General features: G+C 37.6%; 1 protein-coding gene across 9 annotated transcripts in view; it reads right to left on the reverse strand.

Moving 5' to 3' along the window:
* NAV3 (neuron navigator 3) overlaps positions 1-27,247 on the reverse strand; it is a 511,162-nt gene that overhangs the window by 52,044 nt on the left and 431,871 nt on the right. For 7 of the 9 annotated variants that reach the window (XM_071423373.1, XM_071423374.1, XM_071423370.1 and 4 more), the window contains 4 exons: positions 14,160-14,298; positions 10,711-10,987; positions 7,922-8,627; positions 5,873-6,361 (listed from right to left, as the gene is read on the reverse strand). In XM_071423373.1, the coding sequence (XP_071279474.1) occupies positions 5,873-6,361; positions 7,922-8,627; positions 10,711-10,987; positions 14,160-14,298 (1,611 nt within the window). The remainder of the gene's footprint in view (positions 1-5,872; positions 6,362-7,921; positions 8,628-10,710; positions 10,988-14,159; positions 14,299-27,247) is intronic. The other 2 variants (XM_071423377.1, XM_071423375.1) reach the window with 1 other exon arrangement.

The raw sequence follows: 27,247 nt of genomic DNA on the forward strand, positions 1-27,247 counted from the left end.
CTGTAAGGTGATGGTGGGGACAATGAAAACTGGCACCAGAGCGATGTTGTTCCATTTTCCTGCACACAAAGCGTCAGAGTGGCTGAATACCCAAAACACATGGATGGAGTTTTCCTCATTTAAACCCCATCACTGGAAGAGCACCCACTAGCCCTCCTTCCAAGTGCCATTTCAGCATTTCATCATAAAGTGTTGGAAAATTGGTCTCCGGTTGGTGTGGTTTGAAATAGTTATCATCAAGTAAGTATTGCAAAGTTCTCTCGCTTTAGAACACAGTTTAGCGCCATCACATGGATCAAATGGCAAAATGGCTTTTGAAAGCTTCTGTATTACATATCATAATCACACCTCTGAGAGCAGCAGTAACTTAGGACCCTTGCTACCCAAGAAACACCCTTATTAAAGGTGTTTCCTGTTGTGCTGTGGGTGATGGGAGTCCTACTGTCATGTATCCTTGATCCTAGCAGATAAAGGCAGTGAAAACACTGCTGGCATGGACAGTGCATTACTATCAGGGGTTGGGCAAATGGAAGTAAACTATTTTACCACCAGTAAATTTTAGAGACAATTTTACTAGTTAAATAAAGGGCCTTGTTCTGCATTTGGAGAAAGCAAATGAAAGGAGAAAATCAGCAGTATTTCAGCACAGGCCCAGTTATCATGATCCATGTGGAGTAATCCCATGGCCCATGTCAGACAGAGGACTGTATTTTCAGCATTTTGCTCCCAACATAACTAACAGGACCTAGAATAGTTGGCAAAAAGAAAACATAAATTTGAATGAATGATTCACTTTTTTTTTTCTTCACAGAGAAATGCAGCCCTTGATGTTCCTTCATTTACCTTTATGCACCTCTAAATTTCAAGATGAATAAACATGATCAAAACACCAGTTTCTTATGCAACTTAAAAGTGCAAATGAACAATGTATTTTCCAATATTACTTTGACCTGGAGATATATTTATATAAAATAATCTATAGTACATCATCTAAAAATAAGGGAGTCAGTTCTCCTTTAAACCAACCCACAAGCCAAAAGGTATGCCAGTCATATAAGTAGGTTAAGATTGACCATAAGATTTTCCAAAAATCTTTTGAATTCAGATCATCAAATGAAATAGGCATGAATATTCCTCAACATAAACATGGAATTATTGCAACTGCATTAAAGTAAGTGTAGCAAAAGCTCATTGTGTGTTTTTAAAATAATAATGCTTACAAAGATCCTCCTAGATTTTAGATAATTATATGAAACCATTAAGCAAAGTTTCATGTAACTATTACTTCAGACCAATAACTGCCCTTATCTTTTTAATATCTGAAATCACTCATCCTCTAAAAGCTGGGTTCATTGCTTCCACAGAAACTGGACTTTTGGGAAACAGAACTTAATTTACCTCACATCTCTAGAGTTGATAATGATAATAAAGACAGTCCTTTCCTGAAAGAAGCAATGCATACATGGACAAAGAGCAATATAAAGTGAGGATGAGAATATAATAATATTCCTGATATTTTCCTTTGCTAGGTAAATTGGAAAAAGCAATCTTGCAAAAAGATGAAGACATAGGCTGAAATTATCAAGCCCACTGTATCTCATTCTCTTTTGTTTATTTTAAACTGCTGAAACTGACTATAACTTCTATGAGGGAAATTACAGGAAGCCTTACATTCCCCATTTTCCTACCTGCCCTTGGTGATGAGGTTATCTTGGGAAAGGGCCATAATAGCATATCCTTGAGCTACATCTAACTCTTTCAGAGCTGCTAAGGAATAAAACAAATTATTCCAAGCTAAGAAACAGTGAGGGAGCTCCATGACAGGCTGGGCCAAGCTGATATGGGTCTTACAAATTAGTTTCTACAAAGGCTAGGCATATAAGAAAATCTGATACGTGATGCACTGTTTCACACCTTAAAAACCACAACTATCAGTTATGATAATTTCAAATAATTGAAAGTCTTGAAGGGCTTAAGTGGATTTCAATGCACTTTCATAGAACTCAAAACTACACATTCTTTTAAAGCAAACTAGAGAAAGCCAGTCATGTAAGTAAAAAAACCACTTCCACTCTGCTAATCTTAAAATGCAGCTATTACTGCTGATCAGAACATTGTTTATTTCTATATTTCTGCATTTTTATGCCTTCCTTGCCGTGTCCTTCAGATTAAGCAGAAGAAAGTTACAAATTTGCAATGCTCAACAGCAATTAAAGGTTTGAAAGAACTACTGGTGATGTGTCCACTTGGAAAATTTTACAACTAAGGCAGTAATATTTTCAATTAACCCCAGAAGATGGTTTTATTTTAGAGTATAAGTACCTGCATGATCATTTTAATCCCTCTGAATTGCTGTAAGGTACAAGTGTCCTCCCATATAGGGAGCTACACTGCTACGACAGTAGAATTAGACTTTTCTGAATACTGCTAGTGCAAAACCATCAAAAGGCCTAAGAGAGATGCAAAATAATTTCCTTCTGGAAAAAAAATATTTTGCTTTCTTTTACTGAGTCTATTTTCTGGTTGTTACAATGCAACAGAATCTCATTGAATGATACAGAATTTGGCTAGAGTGAACTCTGACACTGCACTCCAGGAGCCGTCAGGGAGCTCTGCGTTGATGCCGTACCATCACTCAGTGGGCAGCCTGAAAACTGTGGGCAAAGTCTGAGCATCCCTGGAGAGACGGGGGCAAAAATAGCAGAGACCTTGCAGATTTGCTGTCTCCATGAAAGGTGACTCTTTTTTTGGAGGCAGTCAGGGGCTATTTTCCTTCAAAGAAAATGCAGAGGTACTCTGAGATTTTGTCCTCATTTTCTGTGTTCCTTCCAGCTGTTCCTTCCTAAAACTTGATGTCCCAAAGTATTAAGGACAATGGGATATTTACTTTCTAAAACTCATATGCAACATTTTCATTTTCAAAATGCTTTTTCCCAGCATGGCACTACAGCTCTGTACACATGTACTGCAAGATAGCCTCACTATTTTCCATTTTGTACCTATGTAAATACATCCTGCCCTGTATATCCCTTCAGACCAATCAGCCTTTGGTCACTCACCTTCAGTAACTCTTTACCAACTAGAACTTTTTCCTCCCATTTGCTTATAAGAGTGTTATTAGGAATAGCACTTAAAGCTTTAGTAAATTCAGGATTTTTATTGCAGTTACTATTTTTCTGCCATTCAGAGAGGATATTTTCCTGCCAATGAATTAAATTAGCCTTTATTATTTAAAAGGCTGTTAATGACCAATCTCATGTTATTTGTTACTTAACCTATTTTGTTTAATGTCTTCTGTATTTTTCCAGGCAAACTGGCCTTCCCATAATGTCCTTGCTCTACATCCCTGCTCTCCTCCTCACTCTTTCCTCAGCAGAGACCCTTTGAAAACTTTTCTCCAATTCTAATGACTTCAGGGTTTCAGGCTCTGCCTGAAGCTTGGAAATGAAAAGTTCATCAGGACCAGTAAACTGAAGATAACTTCAACCTTTTCATTTCCTCTTAGTATGCTTTCCATTACTGATACTTATCCACCAAATTACAGCTAATGCTTCAATGAAACAAATCTGATTTTTTTTTTATATCATCTATCATTAGCTCTCTCCTCTCTTTCAGTTTTTTCCTGCATTTTCTCTGCACAGACTTTATGTTGCTTGCTAGTTGTACCTCATGGTGCACTTTCGGCTTTCTGATTTTGTAAGGACTGCTGATTCAGCCTTTTGCAAGCTCTAGGGTGACTGAAGAAAAAGAAAAAAAAAACTCCTTGCAGATAATTTTTTATGCTATGCCATGCTATAATTAGTATAATGAAAGGCATTTCAAATATGAGATTACAAAGAAAAAAGGACATAATGTGCTGCCAAGCATATCTGTCTCCAAAGTTGCAAATCAATGCTTTTGTTGTGGAAAAATACTTTGCTACAAGTAAGTTTTCATGCATAAAAGCATTTAGAAACTCAGCACTTGTATCAGACCTTTTAGAAAAATCGAACTGCAAAAACCCTGTTGGGGCTATAATTCAAGAAATGACACCATTTACTCTAGGTACATATATTTGTTTTGAGGCCAGATCAACATGAACAATGGCTCTCACTGGACTCAATCATAATATCCCCATATGGACTAATCTGAAACTTAAAAATATTGCCAACAGCAAAGTATTTGGAACCACTGAAATTAAGTCACTGAACAAATACATAAAGTATTAGCAGTGGAGGTTGCTCAGAAACTTCTGCCAAGCCATTAATTTTTGAAACGTGATTTTTAAGAACCTGTGTATCAATATAATTTTTGGCATGAATTCATACTGGTCCACATCATTCTAGTGACCTCATCATCCATATATGTGGCAGTGAAGGATTTTGTAAGCTTAGTATTAATAACTGACCTTTTAAGAAATATTGTCACATTCAGTGCATAGTACACAAATTCAAATATCTATGTAAAAATTAAGGGCAAAGTGCAAACTACAAATTGCTTGTGTATCAGTGTATTTATAACGACTATATTGTTAACAATACTACATATTGTTAGTGTATGTTATATTGGTACATATATATCTTTTATAATTATTAAAATAATATATTAGTATATAATTGTAATATAATTTGTATATTAGTAAGAGGTGTGATTTTTAGCTGATATAGTAATACTTATGAATGCAACATAAGAAAATGAAATCTATGAAAAGTTTCCATCTAGATTTCTCAATGTTTTGATTATGAGGTTTTTTTAAATGCTGGCTTACTGAAAGTGAATTCCTTCTATGCAAAGGATGGGTATTGAACAATCTCTGAGTTTATATAATAAAGGGCAAAAAAACTCTATGTTGTATGTTAAAGGTCTTTTCTCCTTAAAATGTTTGGGATGTTAAAAAACAAATTAAGTTTAAAATATTTTTGACTGATTCAGTAAAATTTCATTTTTTGAATCAAAGGCTAATGAAATATTTATTATTGATTTTACAGTCCACATGTGAGATAAGAGTTTCACTGTCAAATCCTGAAAATTTTCATGGGAAATGGAAGTTACTTAGTTCCTAGAAAAGATTATTTTTTTTCTCTCCTTCCAAAGCCAGATAAATGTTTCAAAAAGAAAAAAAAAAAAATTAAAAAAAGGAAAAAAAAAACAAAGAAAAAATCTTGGTTCAACTGTGCCAGACTGGTCGCACCTTTTATAATGTAACTTAAATGGTAAAATGTCTGCATATAAAAAAATTCTTTAATAGAGCAAACAGAAAAACATTTTCTTGCATTTTTTTGTCTGTTCTGGGCACTTGCCAGGACTGATCATACAAAAAGAATCTCATCTTGTAAACTGTCTCCCTGCCAGTGAAGCTGCACTTCAGTAAGGATCCGTGTAATGATTACCGTGTAAGAAGAAACTTGTCAAGACTGAGTATTTTAAGGCAAGACTGGTCAGTTGAAGACCAGGACACACCAGCTCTGCCTGTGCTTTCAGCTAATGGGAAGAGAAAAGCAGGGGTCCCCCAGCTGGAGGTTTGCTTGTTTTGGAACTGCCAAATGCTGGGACAGCAGGTGGATCCTGCTGCAGGAATCATTATGTGCCTCTTGGCTGTTTACACTTGCCTTTAGTTAGACAATTTTCCCCCTTTTCTCTCACCGTCTCCAGAACAAGGAAACTCAAAAAATTCTCAAGGTAGAAAAAGTGCTTGTAAAACCTTAAAAGGCAGTTGATTCCACATCACAATGCCTTTCAGTTCTCTTTTCTTCCTTCCTTTTATTACATGAAGGACGAAGCTGCTAATTAAACAGCGTCCTTTTAACAAAAAAGGTGGAGGGTTTATTTTTTTGGCTCCTGTCCTTTTGCCTCTCACTTATTTTGTGGTCACTATATCTATAGGCAAGCTCACCTTTCCGAAAGAGTAGATCTGACGCTTCCAGTCCTCATGAGCAGGCTCTGAACCTCCTGAGTGCTTGTTGTCAGTCCAGAGAGAGAGCCATGATGGCTAAGAGGGAGGTCAATAGACTCGGAACTGGTGTGAAGGCTAGTCATGGACTGGTAACTTGGTGTGTCCTTACTGCCCGCTGAAGAGCTGCTCAGGTTTGCAGCCCACACAAGACCACCTGATGTGAAAGAGTGCACTGAGGCAGGACTGGAAGCCAGGGAGTGACTTAAGCTTACAACATCTGCATTTAAGTCCGAAGGTTTACTGAAGAGGGGGCTGCTGCTACCACTTTGCCCACCTGCACTGCCCATGCTGCCTGTGCCCGAGGATGGCGATTCCAGGCTGCCTTGCCGTGCCAATGTGGTACTAGGGCTGGGCATTGCCGATGTGGGTTTCACACCTTCAGTACTGGGTGCAGAGGCAGCTTTACCACTTGCCTTGGCACCAAACAACCTAAATGTAAAACAAATAGCTTTAGAGAAACTGATAGCCGCATTAAACATTCATGGCGCAACATCCTAAGAGCCAAACTACACATTTTTAATTACTGCTACGAAAATCACGCCTACCTAGTTGATCAATCACAGCACAAATTTAAATTCACTTAACCATATCACAATTATCATGGCTTGTTTCTTTATAACTGCTCTTACTCACTCCTATTGAGACGTGCTCTTTGTTTGCACAGACCCTCCCAGAGAGAGGTAAAATAATCACATTTTTGTCTTCCTAGTTCATAAACAGATTACACTTTCACCCAAATTCAGTAATTAAGCATTCCCAAGTCATTAGCTTTTAAACTCCTCTTCTCTCAAATCTGCTTAAATGATTGCAACAAACACTTGCAAAATGCTAAATCCTTCATATTTTAATAAACATCTAAGTATTTGTGCAAAATTCCCCTCTTGTTTTTTTTTGCACAGATGGTCATGTGGTCATCAGTCATGTAGTAACCACTCAGAATAAACTGCACCATGGCTAAATGGGCTCAGTTTGTCTCCAAGGGCAGGAATGATAAAATTGTATGTCACAGTTATAATATCTTCCAGCAACTCTAGATATGAAAATTCTATAGTGATGATGAAAAAATAGACTTCGAGTCCTCTAAAATTTGAACTAAAAGGTCATGCAATGTTTTAATGTATTTCTGGAAATATTTTAAGCTGCAGTTAATGTACAGCTTATAAATTAAAGGTAAAAAAATGCAAAAGTTATCATGATGTAAAGTAAGCATGTCTAGCAAGATAAGAACCCGTTTTACATTTTGCCAAGCCCACAAAACTAAGCTGCAGCTCCCCAGCTGCCTGGAGATGATGTTTTGGTAAGTAGGCACAAGAGGGCACTGTCGGCTTTGTCTCCAGCAGTGCAAGTGCTCCATCCCAATTCATGGAGCACTCACTCATCCAGATTTATACTTCCAGAAATGTTACAATAGAGCATTTACAATTGAAATTTAGCCTTGCCAATGCTTGTGTCAAAAAATGGAACGAAGCTGCTAAGATAATGAAGTGTTTGTAGCTGATGCTGCCAACAATGGGAAAGCAAATCTAACTCTATAATTTAAAGAGCTCTTCAGTTCTCCATCCAGAATGTGGCAATGCCTGTTCCATTGAGAGAATGTGCCTGAACATAGGGTCCTTCTTCCCTTTGGGGGTTTATTGCAGTATTGAGAAGAAACTGCACATGTGGCTGAACTTAGAATCACAGAACATCTTGTGTAGGAAGGGGCCCATAAGGATCAGTGATTCCACCTTCTAAGCTTCAAACTGTGGTTATGGGGATGTACCTAAAATGCTTAAACCTCAGGGAGCAGCCATTTCAGGTCTGGGAAGGTCTTCAAATCTCAAATAAATCATTGTGTTGTATGAAAAAAATACTGCCCTTTTATTTTCCTGTACTTGAGTTGTTTGTGGCAAAATATTCCCTGAAAAAGCTTTTTGCACAGTACTTCAACATACTGAAAATCCCTGCTTTATATATTGCAACTTCAGGGAATCATAGAAACGCACTAACCTTCGAAACGTGGGGGAAGCAATATCTGGGTATTTGGATCCTGGCTGTCTTAGTCCTGGTGTGCCAGAGGCGCTTGCAGAAGTTGGGCTGGATTTAGGAGAGCTGGACAGTGAGACGCTTTCAGAATCTGACACGGCCACTTTCTCTTTTTCCTTGTCCGTCTGGTTGATGGTGACAGGGCTGGACCTCCCGGACCCGATCTTGCTTGGCTCTCGCAGTTTGGTGGCAGCAGCACCTGCAGACTTGCTGCTCACGTTGGAGTCGATGCTGCTGGTGCTGGAGCGGTGGCCGCCCCGGCCGGGGATCCCGCTGCCGCTGGATTTCGAGGGGCGAGGCAGACTCCGGTACTGCAGAGTTGTCTTTGAGCTCACATGCAGGACGCCGTCATCCTGATTTTGGGAGCCGTCTAAGCTCGTCTTCCTCCCTGCATTGGATTTCCCACTGATGGCTGAGGATTTTGGCATTTTTCCTAGCGTTGCTGACCCGCTTGTGATCGTTGCTCCACTTGTGGTGATTATGGTAGAAGATCCCAACCCAGACTTCTTGAATCCAAATGACCCTGTAGCAGTTGATCTCCCAATGCCAGAGGGAGGCTTTTTCCCTTCATCACCACTGCTCTTCCCTGCATCTGACGGAGATCTCTGTATGGAGGCTCCTTTCAGCGGAGTTTTCACTTTTTCTGAAGCTTTTGCATCATCGGTTTTTCCTAAGTAAAAGAATATCTGAAATGGTCACTTGTGTTTAAGCTGCAATGTCTAAATATGTAATTTCAACACTGTATGATTATACTTTCAAAATGAAAAAATACACAAATAGAATTCCTCTAAGGGAACAGACCAGTTTGGTCTTTAGTCTCCCGTCAGCTATCTGTAGGACACACTACAGATAAGCTTTAAGTATTAAAAGCTTGAAATTCCCGTGAGAACTTCCACTTTCATAGATAGGTGGAAAATGTAGTTGTAGAAAATTATCTTGAATGAACCATAAGGAGTCTTGACTGATTTTTTTTTTTCTGTTAACAGTATTTCTATATGAAAGAAATAATACTTGAAAATAAAACATTACATGTAATAAACATCTCCTGAAGTATGACATCAATGATGTGTGTAGAAATTAGTGGTACTTATAGAGTACTTTAGTTTTCACTGATTACATCTTTTTAGCATATGACTAAGTTTGTTCTGGTTAGTTACACAAAATTATCAGGGAGAGATTATGTTATGGAATGAATCGTCTTGATCTGTAACAATATCAATTACACAAGTTAATTAGTCTTTGTTGAATCCTTGATGACTTCTCAAGATTTTTGATTTTTTTGTGAGGTTTTCTTCAGTCCTGTCGAGGCTTGTGACTATATAACATATATTTATACTTTTCTTCTGTATTTCTAAAATTTTATTGTCACATGCAGGAAGGTCAAAGTAAGATGTTCTGCTATACCAGAAAGTATCCTCTTCCTGTTTCACAAATAGATAAAAATTGCCATTTCAATTCTAATTTATCTCTAAGCATCTACTGTATACAACTAATAACTCCTAAAACATACCAAAGTTTTTAATTTACTCTTGGAAGCTTTGGAGGTGGATGACCTAATTTCTCTAAAGAAACTAAAATGTAATAAAGAGTGACACCTGCAAAGCAGAACTAACTCCATTCATGTTTTTATCCAGCTCACACATAATGTTACACAAACAGATGCACATGCCATGATACAGATCAGACTCTGACCCAGCAAACATACAGCTCATTAGTAGCTAAGGCCTCAATTCTGTGTTGCACAGTGGCTGCCTGATCACCTTGAGCAAAACAGATCTGGAAAGCTTAGCTTGGTGTTCGGAAAACCTTTAAGGATCTCCATTTTTAATTGCTACTAGAGGGATATAATTTCTGTATCCATATGATCACCATGGCAGTGCTCCTCAGGGATCTCTCAGACCAGAGACTGATCAATCTTTAGCAGTTCCAAATTGCAAAGAAACAAAAGGGGTTCACAAAGGGCAGAACTTATTCTGAGATCTTTGTTAGTTGCCCTTACCACTAGGGGCTGAAGCATGCACTGTTGTCTCAGGACATGAAAAAGCACCAGAAAATGTTCTACTGAGAATACACATTTCCTTAGTAAAATGATGGATTAGGATTAGATGCTTTTAATAATTATCTCCTTCATCAGCTTTGTATTTTTTGCTTCAAAACTAGATTGCAGAAGTGGTTACTACTTCTGAGAGGCTTTCCAAAATTAGGTAGGAGGGCATTTAGCACTGAAAGTGCGTAAAAATATTTTTTGTTTTACAAAAAGTATTTAACAGTGGCGTAGAACACTCACAGTATCTGGAATGTGATAATTTAGCTTTAGTTCAGAAATAACTAAAAATATCATTTGGAGTCCCCTCCCTTGAATATTAAATGTTTTTGATTCAACTTCTAATATTTGGCCATTTCTATCCATATGTTGAATTATCAAAGGTAACTTTTTCTAGAGAATAAAGATAAGGCACAGATGAGTCCAAAATACTTCTAAGAATTAATAGGCATTGACATACACAGATGACAGCACAACAAATGCAATCACAATTTTTGTTATGGATGCACCCATGTGTATCCATATCCAACTTAAAAAATTATTATTATGCATGTAGCAAATTAACAGAAATGAAAACGTTATTTTAATATTAAAATCTGAGCTTGCAGTCATTTATGGGAGGAGCAAACAATATGCATATATGTATATATCTATAACATCCATCAATTATTTTAAGACCACTGTAATCTGAACTACAGAAGTTTCCTACCTGGGGTCTTGAGTGCACTTGTTCCTGCTTTGTGCCTGGACTGAGCTGTTCCCACTTGTGCAGTCATGCCTCTCCTCCAAGATCCGGTCTGTGACACAGAGAGAGATGTTTTCTGCCCCCCCTTCTCTGACTCTTCAGACAGCCCTGAGGGAAGGCCTTTCCACTTGCCACTGCTGTCTATGCTGCTGTCAAAGTCTTCCTCTGGCTTCTTCAGCTCTTCAGTGCTGCCCCAAGTTTCACTGTCTGTAACTGAGCGCTTCTCTGAGTCTGTCTTCAGCTACAAGAGATTTGTGTGAGATATGGTCAGTCCCAGCATCTCTGTTATTTGCTGATTTCTTAAATCATAGCAGGGGAGGAGAATTTGGCCTATTTGCAGAAAGGGCCACAGAAACTTCTAAAGCATTAGTATACTGATTCCAAAAGTTTAAAAACATACAAAATATAGCCATTTGGGAATGACATCTCTCTTTCTTTTATTTGCAAAAGATTTAATCCCTTTCCTTTATAGATAAACTATAATACAGTGAAAGGTAATTCACTCTAATTATCAGTGGTGATACCCTACTGTTCCTCAATTAAATCTAAATTTCAGAAGTGAATCACTGTGCTGAGAAGTTTTACTAAAAGCTTGGGTGAGCAAATTCCTGAATACACTACTAAAATCACCTCAGTCTGGCTTCCTGCCTTTTCCTACCCAAGACTTCCAATGACTGGATTAGGAATATTTCTCCAGCAGAACAGAGTATGTTGTGCCACCAGTGAGCAAGGATAGCATCTTCCCCAAAAATACTTGTGCTACAGCTGATGGCTTTTCTACTGGCCTGTCTCCACAGAAATGAATTCTGTCCAACAAGAAACTCTCTCTAGCTATATCAGCTAACAGAGCAGAGGAGAGGCGTATGCCAGCACTACTCATCCATTGTGTGAAGGCAACCAGCTGGGCTCATGCTCCCTCTGAAACTCAGACCCACTTGGAGGATACACCAGTGAGGACCTAAATCCCCTGTGGCATCTGCTTTCCCTGAGGCATGCTGATAGGGGAGTGCTGAAGGGGCAGCCCAACAAGACAATGCAGAAGCTGTGAAAGTGGCTTAAATAGAAACAGAGACTGACCCTACCCTCTGTGTCTGACAAGACCGGTGTTCTTTGTGCTGACAGGCTGTTCAATGTAACTCTTCCTTCTGTGTTTTTCTGCAGCCTCCTGACCTCAGTCTGAAGCCTTATTTGCACATCACCCTCTCACCACTCCTGCCTGCCTCTGCCCCTCTTTAACAGCAAAAATATGGTGCTTCTCTCAGGTATCACCATCCAAAGAGGGACTGCAAAATGGATCTCATTGAGGGACTGGCTATTTATTATCCTGGGCTGTCACAGCTCCTTCACCACAGAGACCCCTCTGTGGCTGTGTCCTAGGCACTGTTGCCATAGATTAATACTGATTACGTGACAGACAGAATAATTAGGTCCTGTTTACATATTTGTCAGCTGAGATGTACAAAAGGCAAAAGCTGTCTACATTTCCATAATTACGTATGTGCTTTGGATGAGCTAGCACAGACTATGGGTAAGGATTAATAAGCAAATATCGACAAAAAATATTGCAGGGTCCTTCAGAAGGAAGTTTTCATTGAAACTATTGTTACAACATGTGTAACGTGTAACAACATGCTTACAGACATTTTATCATAAATGAAGGACTGTAAACGTATAGTCATACATTTTTAAAGCAAACTGCTTAAATTTAAAAAAAAGAGTAGTACAATACTTTCTAAAAGCCTGCCTTCACCATTATAATTCTTGTAATAAGAAAACAACAACAAAATATGCCATTTCTGTCTCAGTCTATAGCCAGCCTTTACTGTTCCAGTCACTTAAAAAGACTGAGAAAGGGATCTCTGTGTTGCACTATATCTAAGACCTGAAAAACAGCAGTCAAAATGAGTATTCTGTTCATCTCAGCTTCTGACTGAAATTGCCAGCTAGCTTGGAATACAGTGAGTTCTGCTTAATGTGCCTTGTAAAGGCATACCTGATAAAGGTATTTTCCTAGTTTTCATAATATAAACAAACTCTGGAATGAAACTAAAATTTGAACATACATTGCATCTTTGTCTATCGCTGAACAATTTGCAAATAAAGCAGAGGCTTATTATAGAGTAGCTAGAACATGAGATTACCCAAATGAAAAAAAAAACCAAAACCACAGAGTTAAAAAGTCAGCCTGAGATTTCCCAATCCTGATGACTATGCAGTGGAACAAGTAAACCAGAACTAGCTAGCCATCATTGCTGATGTGAAAGGGAAGAGGCTGATCTCCAGTTAAAAACCATGGAAGTCCCTGATGGAGTGGGAAAGGCAATGGTAAGGGCTGAAGAATGTTGGCATTTGAGTGACTACCTTTGCATGAATACAGCATTGGCCTGGTATCTGTCCTGTTGGAGATTAAAGTAATTTTCATTCCAAAAGTAACTACATTTCCCTATTGTCTGGGGGAAATAACAAATATGTCTGCTGAAATCTACACTGACAAAACAGACCTCTGAACTGCAGACACTGCCTGCCTGCAGGAGTCTAAATGGAATCAGAAGTGTCAGTCTTGTGTCCTGCATACTTGACATTAAATCACTGGAGGCAGCCACTCTTCCCCTGTGCTGAGTGCTCAGTCTCAAAGTTCCCTATTAGTGAACAGGAGATGACATGGCAGAGAATACTTTCCTATTGAGACAAACTTTTCTGGTTTTATTTCTTTTTTGGAGGGAACCAAGTCCTGCAAGGATTCTGTATTGACTTCTCTGTTACTTGCAGTTTTGAGGGGAGCTGGGAAGAAATGCTTGGATACCTGCCACAAGAGCTTTACGTACACAGACACACACATATATGTATGATGTATATAGTTTGTGTCTGTACGGTATTAAGAACTCTATTTTGACACTATGCATTGTCACCTTGCATTGACATTTTCATCCCTGGATCTAAGCAGGGAGAAGACAATCTCTGCCATTTGAAAGGACAGCACAGCCTGTATATTTCTTCCCTAATGTGTTTCAGCTCAGAAAAAGCAAAAAATATATATTTTTTTATTGTGTTATCTGTTGGAAGAGATGCTCCAAATGAGCTGAAGTGAGAAGAAATCTATGATCCAGATCCAATTATATTGTGTTTGCATTGTGTTAGGGTGCAGAAGGGGCTGGGACCTGGGCTGCTTCCCCAGGGTGGGCAGAGCTGGATGTCACCAGCCAGCACCTTCAGCAGTGACACATATCCTGGGAGCAGGAAATTTGGAATATCATCTCAAAGCCCAGGGTTGGATCAATGGAGCCAATGGCTTCTTGCATTCAGGTGTAATAGAGGATTTTGTAAGATATGAATACTTCATTCATTGGCATTGATATCAAACTTTTTCTATCCTGTATAGGGATGTTGCAACAAATGGCAACAAAGCTACTTACCTGGGCATGAGTGTTCTTCCTTGAAGAGGCTGTTATGTTGGAATAAGAGCTGACAGATGAGGTGGTATTCAAATCATCTGTGCTGAGGTTGTCAAGAGTGTCACTGAGGCCACTGCTAACCGAGCTGCTGTCATCCCAGCTGCAGAGAAAGGAGCACATCTACTTTACATACTGCGTCTCAATGTGCAGAAGGCATCTCAAAATCAATAGATGTGATTACTTATTTTTCAAGTGATTTACCAGAAACTTTTCAGTAATATTTCCTAAGGTTCAATGAATATTGTTCTTCAGACTTCTGAATTAATTATTCACTTGCAGTCAAGTGGTTGCTTGTTCAACTAATGAAAGATGCAGGTGTCCTTAAAAAATTACCATCAGATCTAAGTGTAAGCCATTAAAACAGTTCGTTTCATGCTTCATTGCAATCACATTCATTACACCGGCAGGGAAATCCATTAAGCTTACCTGATCTTGCTAGTCTCAAAAATTATTAATATCTTAGAGAAGACCTGATGAATTGCCAGGCTACATAAAAATAAAAGGAGTATCTTTTCTGCAGACTAATCCACTGTCAGCAAGAAGCCAGTATTTTCAAAAGTTTTATTTTCTTGTCTTCAGTATCAGTCTAGCTGGTGCAATGTCATCAAAATAGGAATCCCTGAGAATACAGTCAAAGGAGCTGACAGAGAATACATTATACATCTCTGAAGAAACAGTCTGTCAACTGTTTTGCTTTAGGAGATTGAGACAAAGGTTCAAATGAGAGAAAGGCTTCTCTTACAGAAATGTCATTACCAACTCTCACAAAAGCCTTGCTTTTGCACGAAAGGGAGGTTGAGGTGTATTTCTCAGACTTCTCTACAGAATTGCTTCTCTATAGCATTACATTTTGACTTTTATTTTATTGCCATATACAGCATTATACTGCCAGTATTTTGAGACATCTCCATCTGTTCATCTGGTTTTGGATTATTCACAGGCCAAAAGTTTGACAAAAAATTCACCTTATCCCATTCAAAGGGATTCATCTCCTATAATTTTAGGTATATAAAAGTTAGGTATCTCGTTTCATTTAGGTTACCTAGCTGTCCTCTCTAACCAGTATAAAAAGCAGCCTTGCTTAAAATGTCCTAGGCTTGTGGGATAAAGTGTCCATTGAAGGTGCCTCTTTTTGTCTTTTCCTCTCTTAGAGAGGAGAGGGTTGATTAAGCCTCTTCTAGATATGTAACTTCTAGCAAGACAAAGCTAGGTGTTTACACCTGCTGATAAAGTCCCAAACACAAGAAAGTGCATTTTATCCTTGTTTTGCTGTAGCCTGTTACGAATTTTAGAAAACAATATGTAATTCAATCCACTAGTCAAACTAAAGCTCAGTACTATTGACACTAGTCATTCAGAGCAAACAAGCAAAATATCTGTGAGTACTTATTTTAAATTTGGAGTTTTGGGAGACAGCAGCAGTGACAGGGAACTGCGTGGAACAAAATGTATGCTGATGCATTGGAAAGTTCAGTACACTAGTCTTGTATCATAGCAACTGCAGCAAGCATTACCTTTCTTTTGCTAAAGGTAGAAAATCACATTAGTAAGCCAGCTCAGTAACAAGATAAACATATTTCAGAGGGCAAGAGTTTATAATAGTGCTGCACTTTCCACCACTGAGTACAATGACTACAAATAAATATGTCTTCTGCTACATTTCCAGGTGATAAACACATGAATTAATAATTAATTTAATAATGAAATTATAATGTCATACATAATAGGCTGTCCACATTCATCTAAGAACCATCTCTGAAACACTAGTCATTTAGGCCTTCTGTGTTTCTCACTGTCTAATGTGATTCATAATTTCACTGATGATAAAAAGCCATTGATAAAACGTTGTGTACCACATGGGAATTTACCTTTAGAACGGTGTTAAGACTGAGAACTTTAAGGATGGATAAAAACATAAGCAATATAAATGTGATTAAGTTGCAGAAAAGATAGTATTACCTCACTAAAAGCTGCTCTTAAAAAAAAAAAATAAAAAAAAATAAGCCAAATCCAAAAGGATATATATTAGGTACTTCCAGAAGGAACATGAGCTTTTAACTTATGACATTCATGTTAAATAATATTTGGCCATCCATTTTCTGAGTCTACCTAAGACCCTGGGGATAAAATTTCATCCTTTTTCCCCCATGTCTCTTTATTATTATACTCTATTTCAATTTTCATACCTCATTTTGTGTTCCTTTTTCTCTGTAAGAGAATTGACATTTTCTAAATTCTGGAATATTTCAGTTGACAAAATGTAACTATGTTCTCTACAGCGAAAGTTTTCAGGCAAATATTACTGATTGTGATTGTGTTCTGTTTTACACTCATCACACCTCAATGTGATAATCCACACCAGTGGATTATTAGTGGGCTCAGGGAACACTCAGGGCCATCTTGTAAGTTGTATAGAAGATCATTCTGAAACCTCTACTACTGACCTTTCAGAGTCATCACTGTATTTGCCTGGATTTTTTGTTTTCTCTTATGATAGGTGCTTGAGATGTTTTATAAATTTGGAGGCTTTCATATACCAAAATTTCTGACAATATTCAGTATGCCTACAAAAACCAGGAATATTGGAACCTGCTTTCTTTCTCGCATATTCTAAGGACTGTAACAGAAACTGATGCCCACTTGACACAACGTTTTATACCAGCCTTTTGAAAAGACATGGCAAAAACCAAAAACTACAACAGAACAGACCATATCAGATACCCTCTTGGCAATGAAAATTGTTGTTTTTTACGTATTTCAATGTATTATCCAGAGTTGTTTTAACTTGCTCATGCAGCTAAATTTTTGTATTTCAGTATTTACTGTTTCTACTTTTATATACCTCTTTCCCCAAATCTAGATAGTAGAGCTGCTATCAGACAAGATAATGTTTTTGATAATGAAAATGCCTTGTTTATAATTTGGAAAAAAATTCTTGATGATTCATATTGACATATCTTTTAAACTAGTAAACTCATGACAAAAAATATCTGGTAAGATTATTGTGCATCACTTTGAGACTGAAAACCCATTTGTGGGAGTCTGCAACAAACTCTAATTTTAGTTCTTGTTCTCCTACCCTTCATCAAAACAATATTCATTTATACTTTAATTTGTTGGCTGAGATTCATCTTTAATTTTTTATTTTATTTTTTCTTTATTTTTCTATTGTTCACACATTCTACAAGGTCTATAACAGGTCAGGTTAGCACTGCTGCTCATTAATGCATAACACCACTTTGCTATTAAAAACCACAATTCAACTACTTATAATATTGACAAAATTTGCTTAGTTTTTCTTGATGACAGACTCAGGCTGATTTCTTTAAAAGAAATGTCAGCAAATGGTGTTCACCTATCTGGGAGACTGAAGCTAAGAGAAAAGTGCATTGTTTTGACAAGTTCTGGAAATTTTTCTTTGATAAACCCCTGGATCCCAAGAGGATCTTGAGAAGAACTTTGATATCCAGCAAGATAGTCAGCAAGATATAATCTTCTCATTAAGAATATAAATTTGGTTATTTCTAAGAGAAATCTTCTTAAATCTGGATAATTTTAAAGTGTCTTCAAAATCACTGCTTGCATGTACCTGACAGATTTTTATTTTCAGTAGCTCAGCTCATTCTGCTTTGTCTGGGTTCAAATCAGCAGAGAACAAGCAAAGAGCCCAGCAGTCACTGCTCTCATTGTGAATGCATGTAACACCACAGTGTTTCATAACACAATCACATATTTTTTTCTCTAGAAATGCTTAATTAATTTAATGCTTGTAAGAAGTCTGCTTTAGGGATGAATTTGAATTTTGTATTAAGGAAAGATCTGCCTTCTGTCTTCATTCAAAGAAGTTGAAAGTTTTCTAACAGAAGGGACTATATGAAGCATGATTGAAGCCCTTGGTGTACCAGACTCCCTGAAATCTGCAAGGTGACTGCTTTACCCAACATTTTAAAATAAATCAGACACCAATAAAGAGCTTCTAATTAACTTTAGTGGTTCACAGTCGACTTACAAAGATGTAATGCATGGAAACATGTGCTTTGAACCAACATTTTGCTGCAGAGATACATCAAAATTTAGGTTACTCTCAACTCAAATTGCATGTCAGCACCTCTTTTTCAGCCTTACTATTGTTGTACCTCAGCTTTATCTTTGTAAAACAGAGACAAATACACACACAAATGGTTAAAATGATGGCCACTGTGTTACAGTTTCATCCAAAAACATATTTCATGCCCTCTGACTTTGTTCAGTCTCTTTGCAGTAACTTTGCTGGTATGCTTTCTGCTTAGATCTACGTTTTCCTTTCATCTACTAGGTATGCCAATGAGATAATTTTGCACTAGCTAAAGTTCATCCCCTAATTCTAGCTTTCACCTAACAAATCTGAACAATTCTTGCCTGTTTTGATGCAAGACATTGTCACTAATTGGCAAAGGTGGCTATAAATATTGCACACATTCCAGTTCTTCTCAAATTGCTCCAAATGCTTCAAGCAACATTTCAACTCCTTGACCATATCAAATACTCCATAAAGTTGAGAAATCCACAACTTGCTATCTACATAGTTGGTTAGTCTCCACTATTACTCTTTGTCTCACTTTCATTAGTGTGGGCTAGTACTGATAAGATCTCCTCATAATAATCCCCTCATTGACCTCCCTACCACATAATGTTCTGGAAATAGCAAGGTGTCTGAAGGGAAAACACAGTGCTTAACATCAGTATGTAGAGCTGAACAAAGATTAGAAACACATCCCAACAAGTATCCTCAAATGGAAAGACAAATTCCACTCAGCTGTGCTCATGAAACTTTTTCATTTGCTTTCAACAAGTATCTGGGTTTGTTTTTTTTTTTTTGTGTTCACACATTGAAGTACATGAACAAAATGAGGAATATTCTATACAAAATAAGACATTATTTCATACATCAGCTAGGCAAGCAATAGAGATTTAGGGCAAAGATGCAATTTGACTTTTGCCTACATAATGATGACCCACAGACAATATGCAACACATTTTTCTAGATTTTTGCATGATGCCTGAAAGTAAAAATGCACTGGATTAGGACAGCAATGAATTATGAAGGTATGTGATGAGAGGAAGTGGTATCAACAATCTGTATTAGTTCTATGGATACCTAAAATATTCTCCTTTCAAAGTACTTGTTTCAGAAAATCAAAGCAGTCCAGTTGCAGACAAACCATGACAGAGCACTTAGACACGATCATTGTTTCATCCCACCCTTCCTGCTTCTACTTTCAGCATTTTCCTACAAGCCCTTAAACTTGCCAGCTTATTGAAGTTCATCACACTGTTAAGCTGGGTCAGTGCCTGGAATTTGTTTGAATACTGGCATACTTCATTAATTTCTGAGACCACCTCCAGCCAAAGTGCCTCAGTATGCAAATAAAGAAGCTTTTCACAAGAAAATCATCAGACACAGCAAGACTCCAATCAATGTGCTATCATGAATGCCAGAAAATTATGGTTCCTTCAATGTACCCAGTCCTTGCACAATTTGACAAGTTGCTTGCATTGTTTTCATTACCCATTTTTGTAAGCAGGAGCTACAGCTTTCAAGCATACAGCTCTAGAAAACAAAACCAAAATCTTTCCTCTTAAAGAATTCATTTAATCAGAATAACTGTTCTCTCTGGGAAGGCTTGTAGCTGAATGAAAAGTAGCACTGTATTTGTCACATGTTTTGTACTGCACATGAAGAGCTTTAGACCACAGCAGTAGACACACGTACTTGACAAGGAATGAGAAACCCTTAGTCACATTCTTGATAATGCCAATGGAACTCACATATCCCCAGAGACTTTTGTATGGGTTTGTGATTCAAAAAATCTGAACACATTTAGCAAAACAATCTTTACTTGCTTTTTATAGTAACTTTGGGCTTTCAAACTGTGAAGCCCTTTTAAAGACTTCTAAATCCTTCATTGCCATGGCAGGCTCATGCAGGGTGGAGCCCAAGTGTATTTCTCCTGCTGGGAGGAATGGTCTTAGAGGACAAATAAAACATACTGAGATCATGACACAAGAGGAACATTCAGAGCTAAACCAGAACTTGACTTGTGAATGTTTGAGGATCTACAAATCCGTCCTAAGAGCAGATCAATGGTGAGCAGTAAGGTGTTACCCCTTTCTTTGCCTGCACACAGCTCATTGTTTTATGTCAATGAATCCAAAGAGGATGCAGGTCTCCCTGTCCCTTTCTTAGCTACTGGATATGACTACACAATTTTCATAGAAACAGTGGATGTATGGGAAACACCAGGAATTTCTTGATTAGTATAGCACACTTCCATGTTTGCCAAATAAGATTTTTGTAGTAGACAAGTAGACTAGTACAGTAGTCTACTGCAGTGGATGGGACTTGGACATACTCAGTTACATTGGATACCTATTGAAGTTACAGTGTTCTAAAAATACAAAATTCCTAGATTTAGGTGCCTGTGAGGTGAACAGCTAGGGTGGTGTAAGACATTTGGTGTCAGTGATGTGTGAGGCATCTACATTAAATGTGTGTTAGAAAATAAAAGCTCTGCAATTAATCCCCTAGGTAGTTAACAGCAGGTAGATGCAAAGGGTAAGCAGGAAGGACTGAAGAAGTAACAGCAAAGTAAAGGACTTAAACTACATGCCCACAGTAGAAAGTTTGAACTTAGTACACCTTTACTTTACTCACACAAGTTAAGCCCTGCAAGTGGAAGATAGTGTTTAAGCTCCTTCTACACACATAAAATCCATAAAACAGGGAACAAAATACAAAAATCAGCCTCCATGCAGGTGGTCATTACTTCTCTACAGCACACCAGAGAAGCGAATATTAGCATGCATTCTGGGCTCTTCTCTGACACCCATATTTCAGGTCATGTTTCAGGAGAGTAAGGCAGGATTCAGCTGAATATAAAGATTTTATAGCTGCTTCCATAATTGACTTTTGAGAACAGAAATGTCATCTTAGCTCATTAAGAAGAAGAGATAAGAAAATAATTGGACAGTTTTACTTAAAGCAACTCCTCACTAACATGCCAATATATCAGCTGGCAAAATTTCTCCTTCAAAGTTCAATTCAACATGAATTAATCCTTTTTAAATCTTCTACTGTGATCTCAGCTGCTCATTATTCATGAAACAGCTATGCTGACCCTTCACAGACAGATTCAAGAGGGCACAGAGTTTGTAAAATCAATACTTTCCTTCATTCCACAGACTGCGAGAGCCAAAGCCCAGGCCCTGAATCAAACTAGAAACTTGCAGGAGCCATAAATTTCCCTATAGCTATTCTGTGCTCATAGCTAAATGAAAACATAGCCAGATGGACTCATACTTCACTGCTTTTTCCTCAGCAAGTGTAATGCATCACCTGTCATACTGAAACAAGGCGACTGCTGAAGCCTTAATCCTAAATTACTTTGAGGTCTTTAAGGTAGAAAATCATCCCATGTACATTTCAAAATGGATGCACTCACCCTATTTGAAGGAAAATCTTTTAGAGTTAAAAAGAATAGGAATGCATTTAAGCATCTGCTTTAATGCAGTATCACTTTGCAAAGGCTTTTTTTGTCAGGTTAGAAATTTATTTTTTAAGAAGATCTCATTAGAAAATTATATCCTGCTACAGGAAATACAGCTAGCCCATGAGAACAATTAAAGAAAAAGGCATTTTTGCAAGGTCAGTTAATTTCCATGTTCTCCCAAGCATTTCATAAGTACCTTAAGAAATAATTTGGTTTTAGACCCAGCAGGGAAAAAAAAAATGAACTACTGGAAGATATACATTCCTTAAGATAATTATACATACCCTGCAAAACCTGCATATCCACACCACAGGATCTGAATAAGTTTTTGCCAGAATCCCTTCTGGTTTCCACTTATTTCTGAACACAACACTTAATCTGACATGATAGGGACAGCAGAAAGTTATTACCTAGCTCTAAATTCCTAACAGAACGTATAAACAACCACAAGAAGGAATTTTTTCAAATGAAATTTAGGCAAGTGAATAAAACGATAAATATCCATCTAGGAAGATATTTTATTTCTGGAATGTACAGAGTTCTTTTATTTTTTTGAAATGAGGCACATAAAAAGCATCCATTTTTAATTATAGTTTGAACAATCTTTGGAAAATAGTAATATATGGGCTGAAGCAAGATGTAAGAAAGTAATTCCATCAAGAGCTGTTGATAATATCATAACAAACAAAGGAAGAAAATCTTTTGATGGAATTATCTTCCCACTGCTGTTTAAGTTTTCTACACACTGGATGCAAGAGATGTTTACATTTTTCAAATGCAGATTTAGACAAGTTAATTAACATCAGTTGAATGAGCATAAATAAACAAAAAACAAACTGCCCATGCAGTTCTTCAGAACTTGAAAAGCAATATAAAGCCTATTACTTCTTATTACCTCATCACTTTATGAAGTAAAAGTCTAATTCTTCACTTTGTATATGGCCAGTTCCCATCCCCAAAATTGAAGATTAATGAAATGCCCCAACACAAAGTATCTCATGGTATCTGCATTTATAGTCAAAGAAAAATCATACCAAAATCAGCCCCTTGAAACACCATGAGGTAAGCAGAATTTGCCATTCACCTTTGCAAACTGTCAGTCAACTGCTTCAGATGGGAGGGAGGCATTGAAATATCAAACCTCTTTACTCAACCTTGGCTCTACAGCATACTAAGAAACCAAACAGATCCGCATGATAATTGTTCAGAGGAGAACTATTCCCAGTAATTATCTGCCCAATGTCAAAGTCCTGATTTACTGCTAACCTCCTCTGCTGTGTACAGTCTCCCACGCTTAAGCATCTTTGTTCCTAGAATTACCTGTCTTGTTTTTGCTTATGAGCAGGAGCAGGGACTTATTTTTTCAGGCTGCACCTGATTAAACTCAATCTGAAATAAACAGTGTACATAACTATGTTAGCAGAATGATAAGTAAATCTGTCTTCATTCTGGTCATGATACTCATCCTATAAATCTCCATGATGGAGCAGGTCTTAAATCCAGCAGTTTTATATAGCTTTGCTGCTTCAGTACAGCAAAATGTGGAGTGGTTTTGGCTTGTGATGGATATTTGTTACCCCACACTGTCTTTTCCTTAGAATAGGAAGATGTGGCAGAGACTACACAGAGTTTTTATATTTCATTTGTAATTTCACTGGGATTTTTAGAATCATCCTTTACAAGTATAGGCAGCACCAACATAGAGTTTGGACCCCTTCTATCCCTGTTACCTCATTGTAGCACTCCCTAATAACCTTCTTACCATAACATGGTCCCAGAGTTGGCAGCCTTGCACTGCCATCCAAGCAGAACATTCCAGCTGTAGGATGCATCCCTGAACACACAAGAACTGCTGGAAAAACAGGGCCTCTGAAAGTGCAAAGTGAGTTCAATCTGGGGGTGCAATGGGCTTCCCACACAGTCTCATGCAAAATATTTTCTCCCTGCAGGTTTCAAGAGGAGGTGCTGGTTTGTCGAGCTTAACAGTAAGTTGTGACTACAGGAAAAGGTGCTAGTTCAAGGCCTGAAGAACTTCTTAATAAAAATGTTCTCCCTTGAACTTCTTTGAGAGCTTGATCCACCCAAATATTTTCAGATAACAAGGTAAGCCTATTTTCTGAAGCCTAATAGGATTACTTGTTTGCAATCAGCATCATGACAGCAACCTGTCTGGCAAAGGGCAAGTTAAGCAGAACAAAAGGGTCCTTCTTTTCTTGGTTTTGTTTGCCAGGATTGTATCTCATATCTCTTGCTTCTTTCCCAAATTTTGCTGAGTAATGACCTAGGTCATTACCCATCAAGTCATTCTGCTTTAGCAGAAACCTGCATCTGCATGACCTCATTTTCAGCATCAGTAAGGACTAAAGGCTTCAGTGGTCACGCTCCCTGTGCATCTGGCCTTCAGGGTTTTGCTCATCACTGCTGCCTGGACAAAACTACTGACTGACTTTGACAAAAAATTTGCAAAAAACATAAAGGTCAAAAAATTATATTTCTTAATTTTCAAGCGAATACACAGCCACATGAAGACAGAGGCAAAGTAGAAGTATTTCTGAGAGGAAATGTGCAATATGAATTAAAAGTATCAGACATTCATGATTCTATACATAAAATCAGACTGCTTATAAATTAGCAAAACCAAAAGCTTAACACAATTCAGGTGTTATCTTCTTAATAAATAGGTTCACGGAATATTTTTATTCGGGATTTGGAGATTTTCAAGACCCTCTAGCCTTTTCACCCACAAGGACCAGGGTGCTGATTTTAGAAAACACAGATTTCAGAACCTGACTTATTTACAGAGGTTTAGCCATCCAAGCACTTATTAGGTATTTGGTATTTTTTCAGTATCTCAAATGTTCAAATTTTTTTGCTCTGCATTAAAGGGCTATCTTGGAATTTATATTATTGACACTGCTTAGTTTAAGATAAATTGTGGTTGAAGGGTTTAATGTTATCTTTAATCCTGAGTTGTGCCAGGTTTTTGCAGCAAATCTAAATGCTATTAATTTGCACCTTATGTTACATGACTGCTTTTCACATGGTTGTTAACAGCAGTCATTGACAGTGATAGTAATTTAATTGTGCTCAGAGATCACAGCTGTCATTTATTCTATCATCAGACATTTTCACACATCTTTCTCATTCCGTATGCCAGTGGTACCCAATCCTTGGTCTCTTAATCTCTTAAAAAGTCTCTCTGCCATGTGTTTATCATTTTGCCAATGAGGGTAGGAGCTCACTTATGGAACTGTTACTTGAGGTTTCAACCTAATCCTTATCCAATTTTTAAGAGTCTGGAGAAGGCAGGGATTTGGGAGTAAGTTATAGGCCAGATAAACTGCTTAGGTTTCTGGACTATGAAAGAGTAAGTCATCATGGAGCTGTGGGGATATAAAAATAGGTGGAAATTTTCAAATAAAATATAGTTGACAGTGAAGTATTTTTTAAAAGAAAATCAAACAACTTGCAAAATTAAAAAAATAATTATTTTCTCAAAAAACAGACTAGTTTAGGAATTAATTTTTAAATTTCAGTCAATCTATACTTAGTCGTACTGCGATCAGAAATAATTTTCTTGCACTGAGAAAACAGGTGTAATAGGACACTACAAATGTTTTTTTGGTATCTTAGCTTTCAGATGGTTCAATTTACTTCATTTGATATTTCAAATCACTGTGGAAATGATTTAACATAGAATAAAACTACCTTTTAGTAAATTTAAGCATCTTCAATGAAATAACATATAATAGTCATATGAAAAAAAATGTATAGATAATAAAATAAAGGATAACATAAAATGGAACCCAAAATTTTCAAATGTAATTTTTTTTCCTAAATGAAACATATTTGAATTTCCCTTGTAACAAACTAAAAAAAAAAAAAGAAACAACCCTCAAAACTGAATGCAAAACCAGAGCCAAAATATGAAAAATTACTTTAAAAAGAAATCACATATTTTAATCAAATCTCTAAAGATACACACCCAAAAAACAATAACCAATTTTTATGCATACAAAAAATTTTGGTATTCTTCCTAGTACTGTGACAGATACTTCTTGGAGCCATTGCTTGCTTCTGTTTTGTAAACAATTTTCTTCAAAAAATGAAGAATCCAAACCCTTCAGAAATTTGCAGTCCTTCTGGATAACAGAATAATTCCCTTGGCTATTTTTAGTTTGAATTTCAGAGAAACAGCACATTACAAGAACTCCTATCAGCTGGAAAGGTGGCTGCACTAATGTATCTCACCATGAGTTCTTCCTTTCCTGGGGATGAAAGTACTGAAATTACTTATATTGCCAGATTGACCAAAGAGAATAATGGTGCTCAAGACGCTTTTGACACAGCTCATAGGTGTGCTGTGAATGGCAGGTTTTAAAAAGGGGACACATTTCTGCCTGTGAACATTTTTAGCAGCAGAAAAATCATGCCTGATCTCCCTGTAGACACGTAAATAACTGTCTGAGTGGATTCACTTGCTTAACATATCAAAATCTATCAAAAATTTAAGGAATTCAGTTCTGGCTGTTTTTAATGGAATCTGGAAGATTGGGAAAAGAACTGAGGTCAACACCAAGGGGCAGAAAAAGAATTTCGTGATAGGACCAAAGAAGTGAATAATAGAGACAAAAGTCCTCTGGTTGGTCCTCCCCAGCCCTCCACGGCCGCACACACGGGCTTGAGGAATGGTATCAGCAGACAGAGACTGCAGGGGAGGAGATTTTGGCACTTGATTGATCTTTACTCTCTGTCAAGGCACATGTGCTCTGTCAGTCCCACTGCATCCTGCTGGGCACCAGGGGCAGGATCTCTCCAGGCAACTCACTTTGCTGCATTGGACCCCTCATCTCAGAGCCAGTCTAAATGTCCTCCAAAATGATGATGACTCCATTGGGCTTGTAAGCAAGACACATTTTAAGTACAAGCTATCCTTGCAGCTGTGTGAATTTTTAGTTAACTTTAGTAATATAATGACTAAGTTCAGTATTTATTATTATCACCCAAAAAACCCCAACCCCAGGCAAGCTGTGAAAGTGGGTAAGTGGATCTAAAATCATCAAGAAAAGAAAAAGAAAGAAGGCATGCTCACTGTTCTTTCAGTTCATTTTCTCTAAATGGAAAACCCCCCCCCCCAAAAAAAAAAAACAAAAACAAAAAAAAAAAACAACAACCAAAAAACAACAAAAAACCATAAAGGACAGGCATGAAGCCTGTAGTCCTGCTGGAAAGAGAACAGAAAGGACTAGAATCCTCTTTACCACTGGCTAGGAGAACTGAGAATTAAAATTCTCATCTGCAATGTTGCAGAAAGAATTAGGATGCAAGAAAGGCAACAAAAGACCAGACAGCAAGAGATTGTGGAAATATGATGGATTACAGTAGAGAGAGACACCAAACTCAAATCCTGCATGAAAAAAAGGAGGCATGTCACCTACAAAGGTCAGAGCTCTAGACATTAGCAGGAAGTGGAGTTTGGAGAATTGAATTGCTGCATTGTCTCTACCCTAGGCACATACA

This window comes from Agelaius tricolor, unplaced genomic scaffold (assembly GCF_023055355.1).
Source record: "Agelaius tricolor isolate 1412-34295 unplaced genomic scaffold, bAgeTri1.0.p SCAF_3, whole genome shotgun sequence".
In the NCBI taxonomy this organism is placed as follows: Eukaryota; Metazoa; Chordata; class Aves; order Passeriformes; family Icteridae; genus Agelaius; species Agelaius tricolor.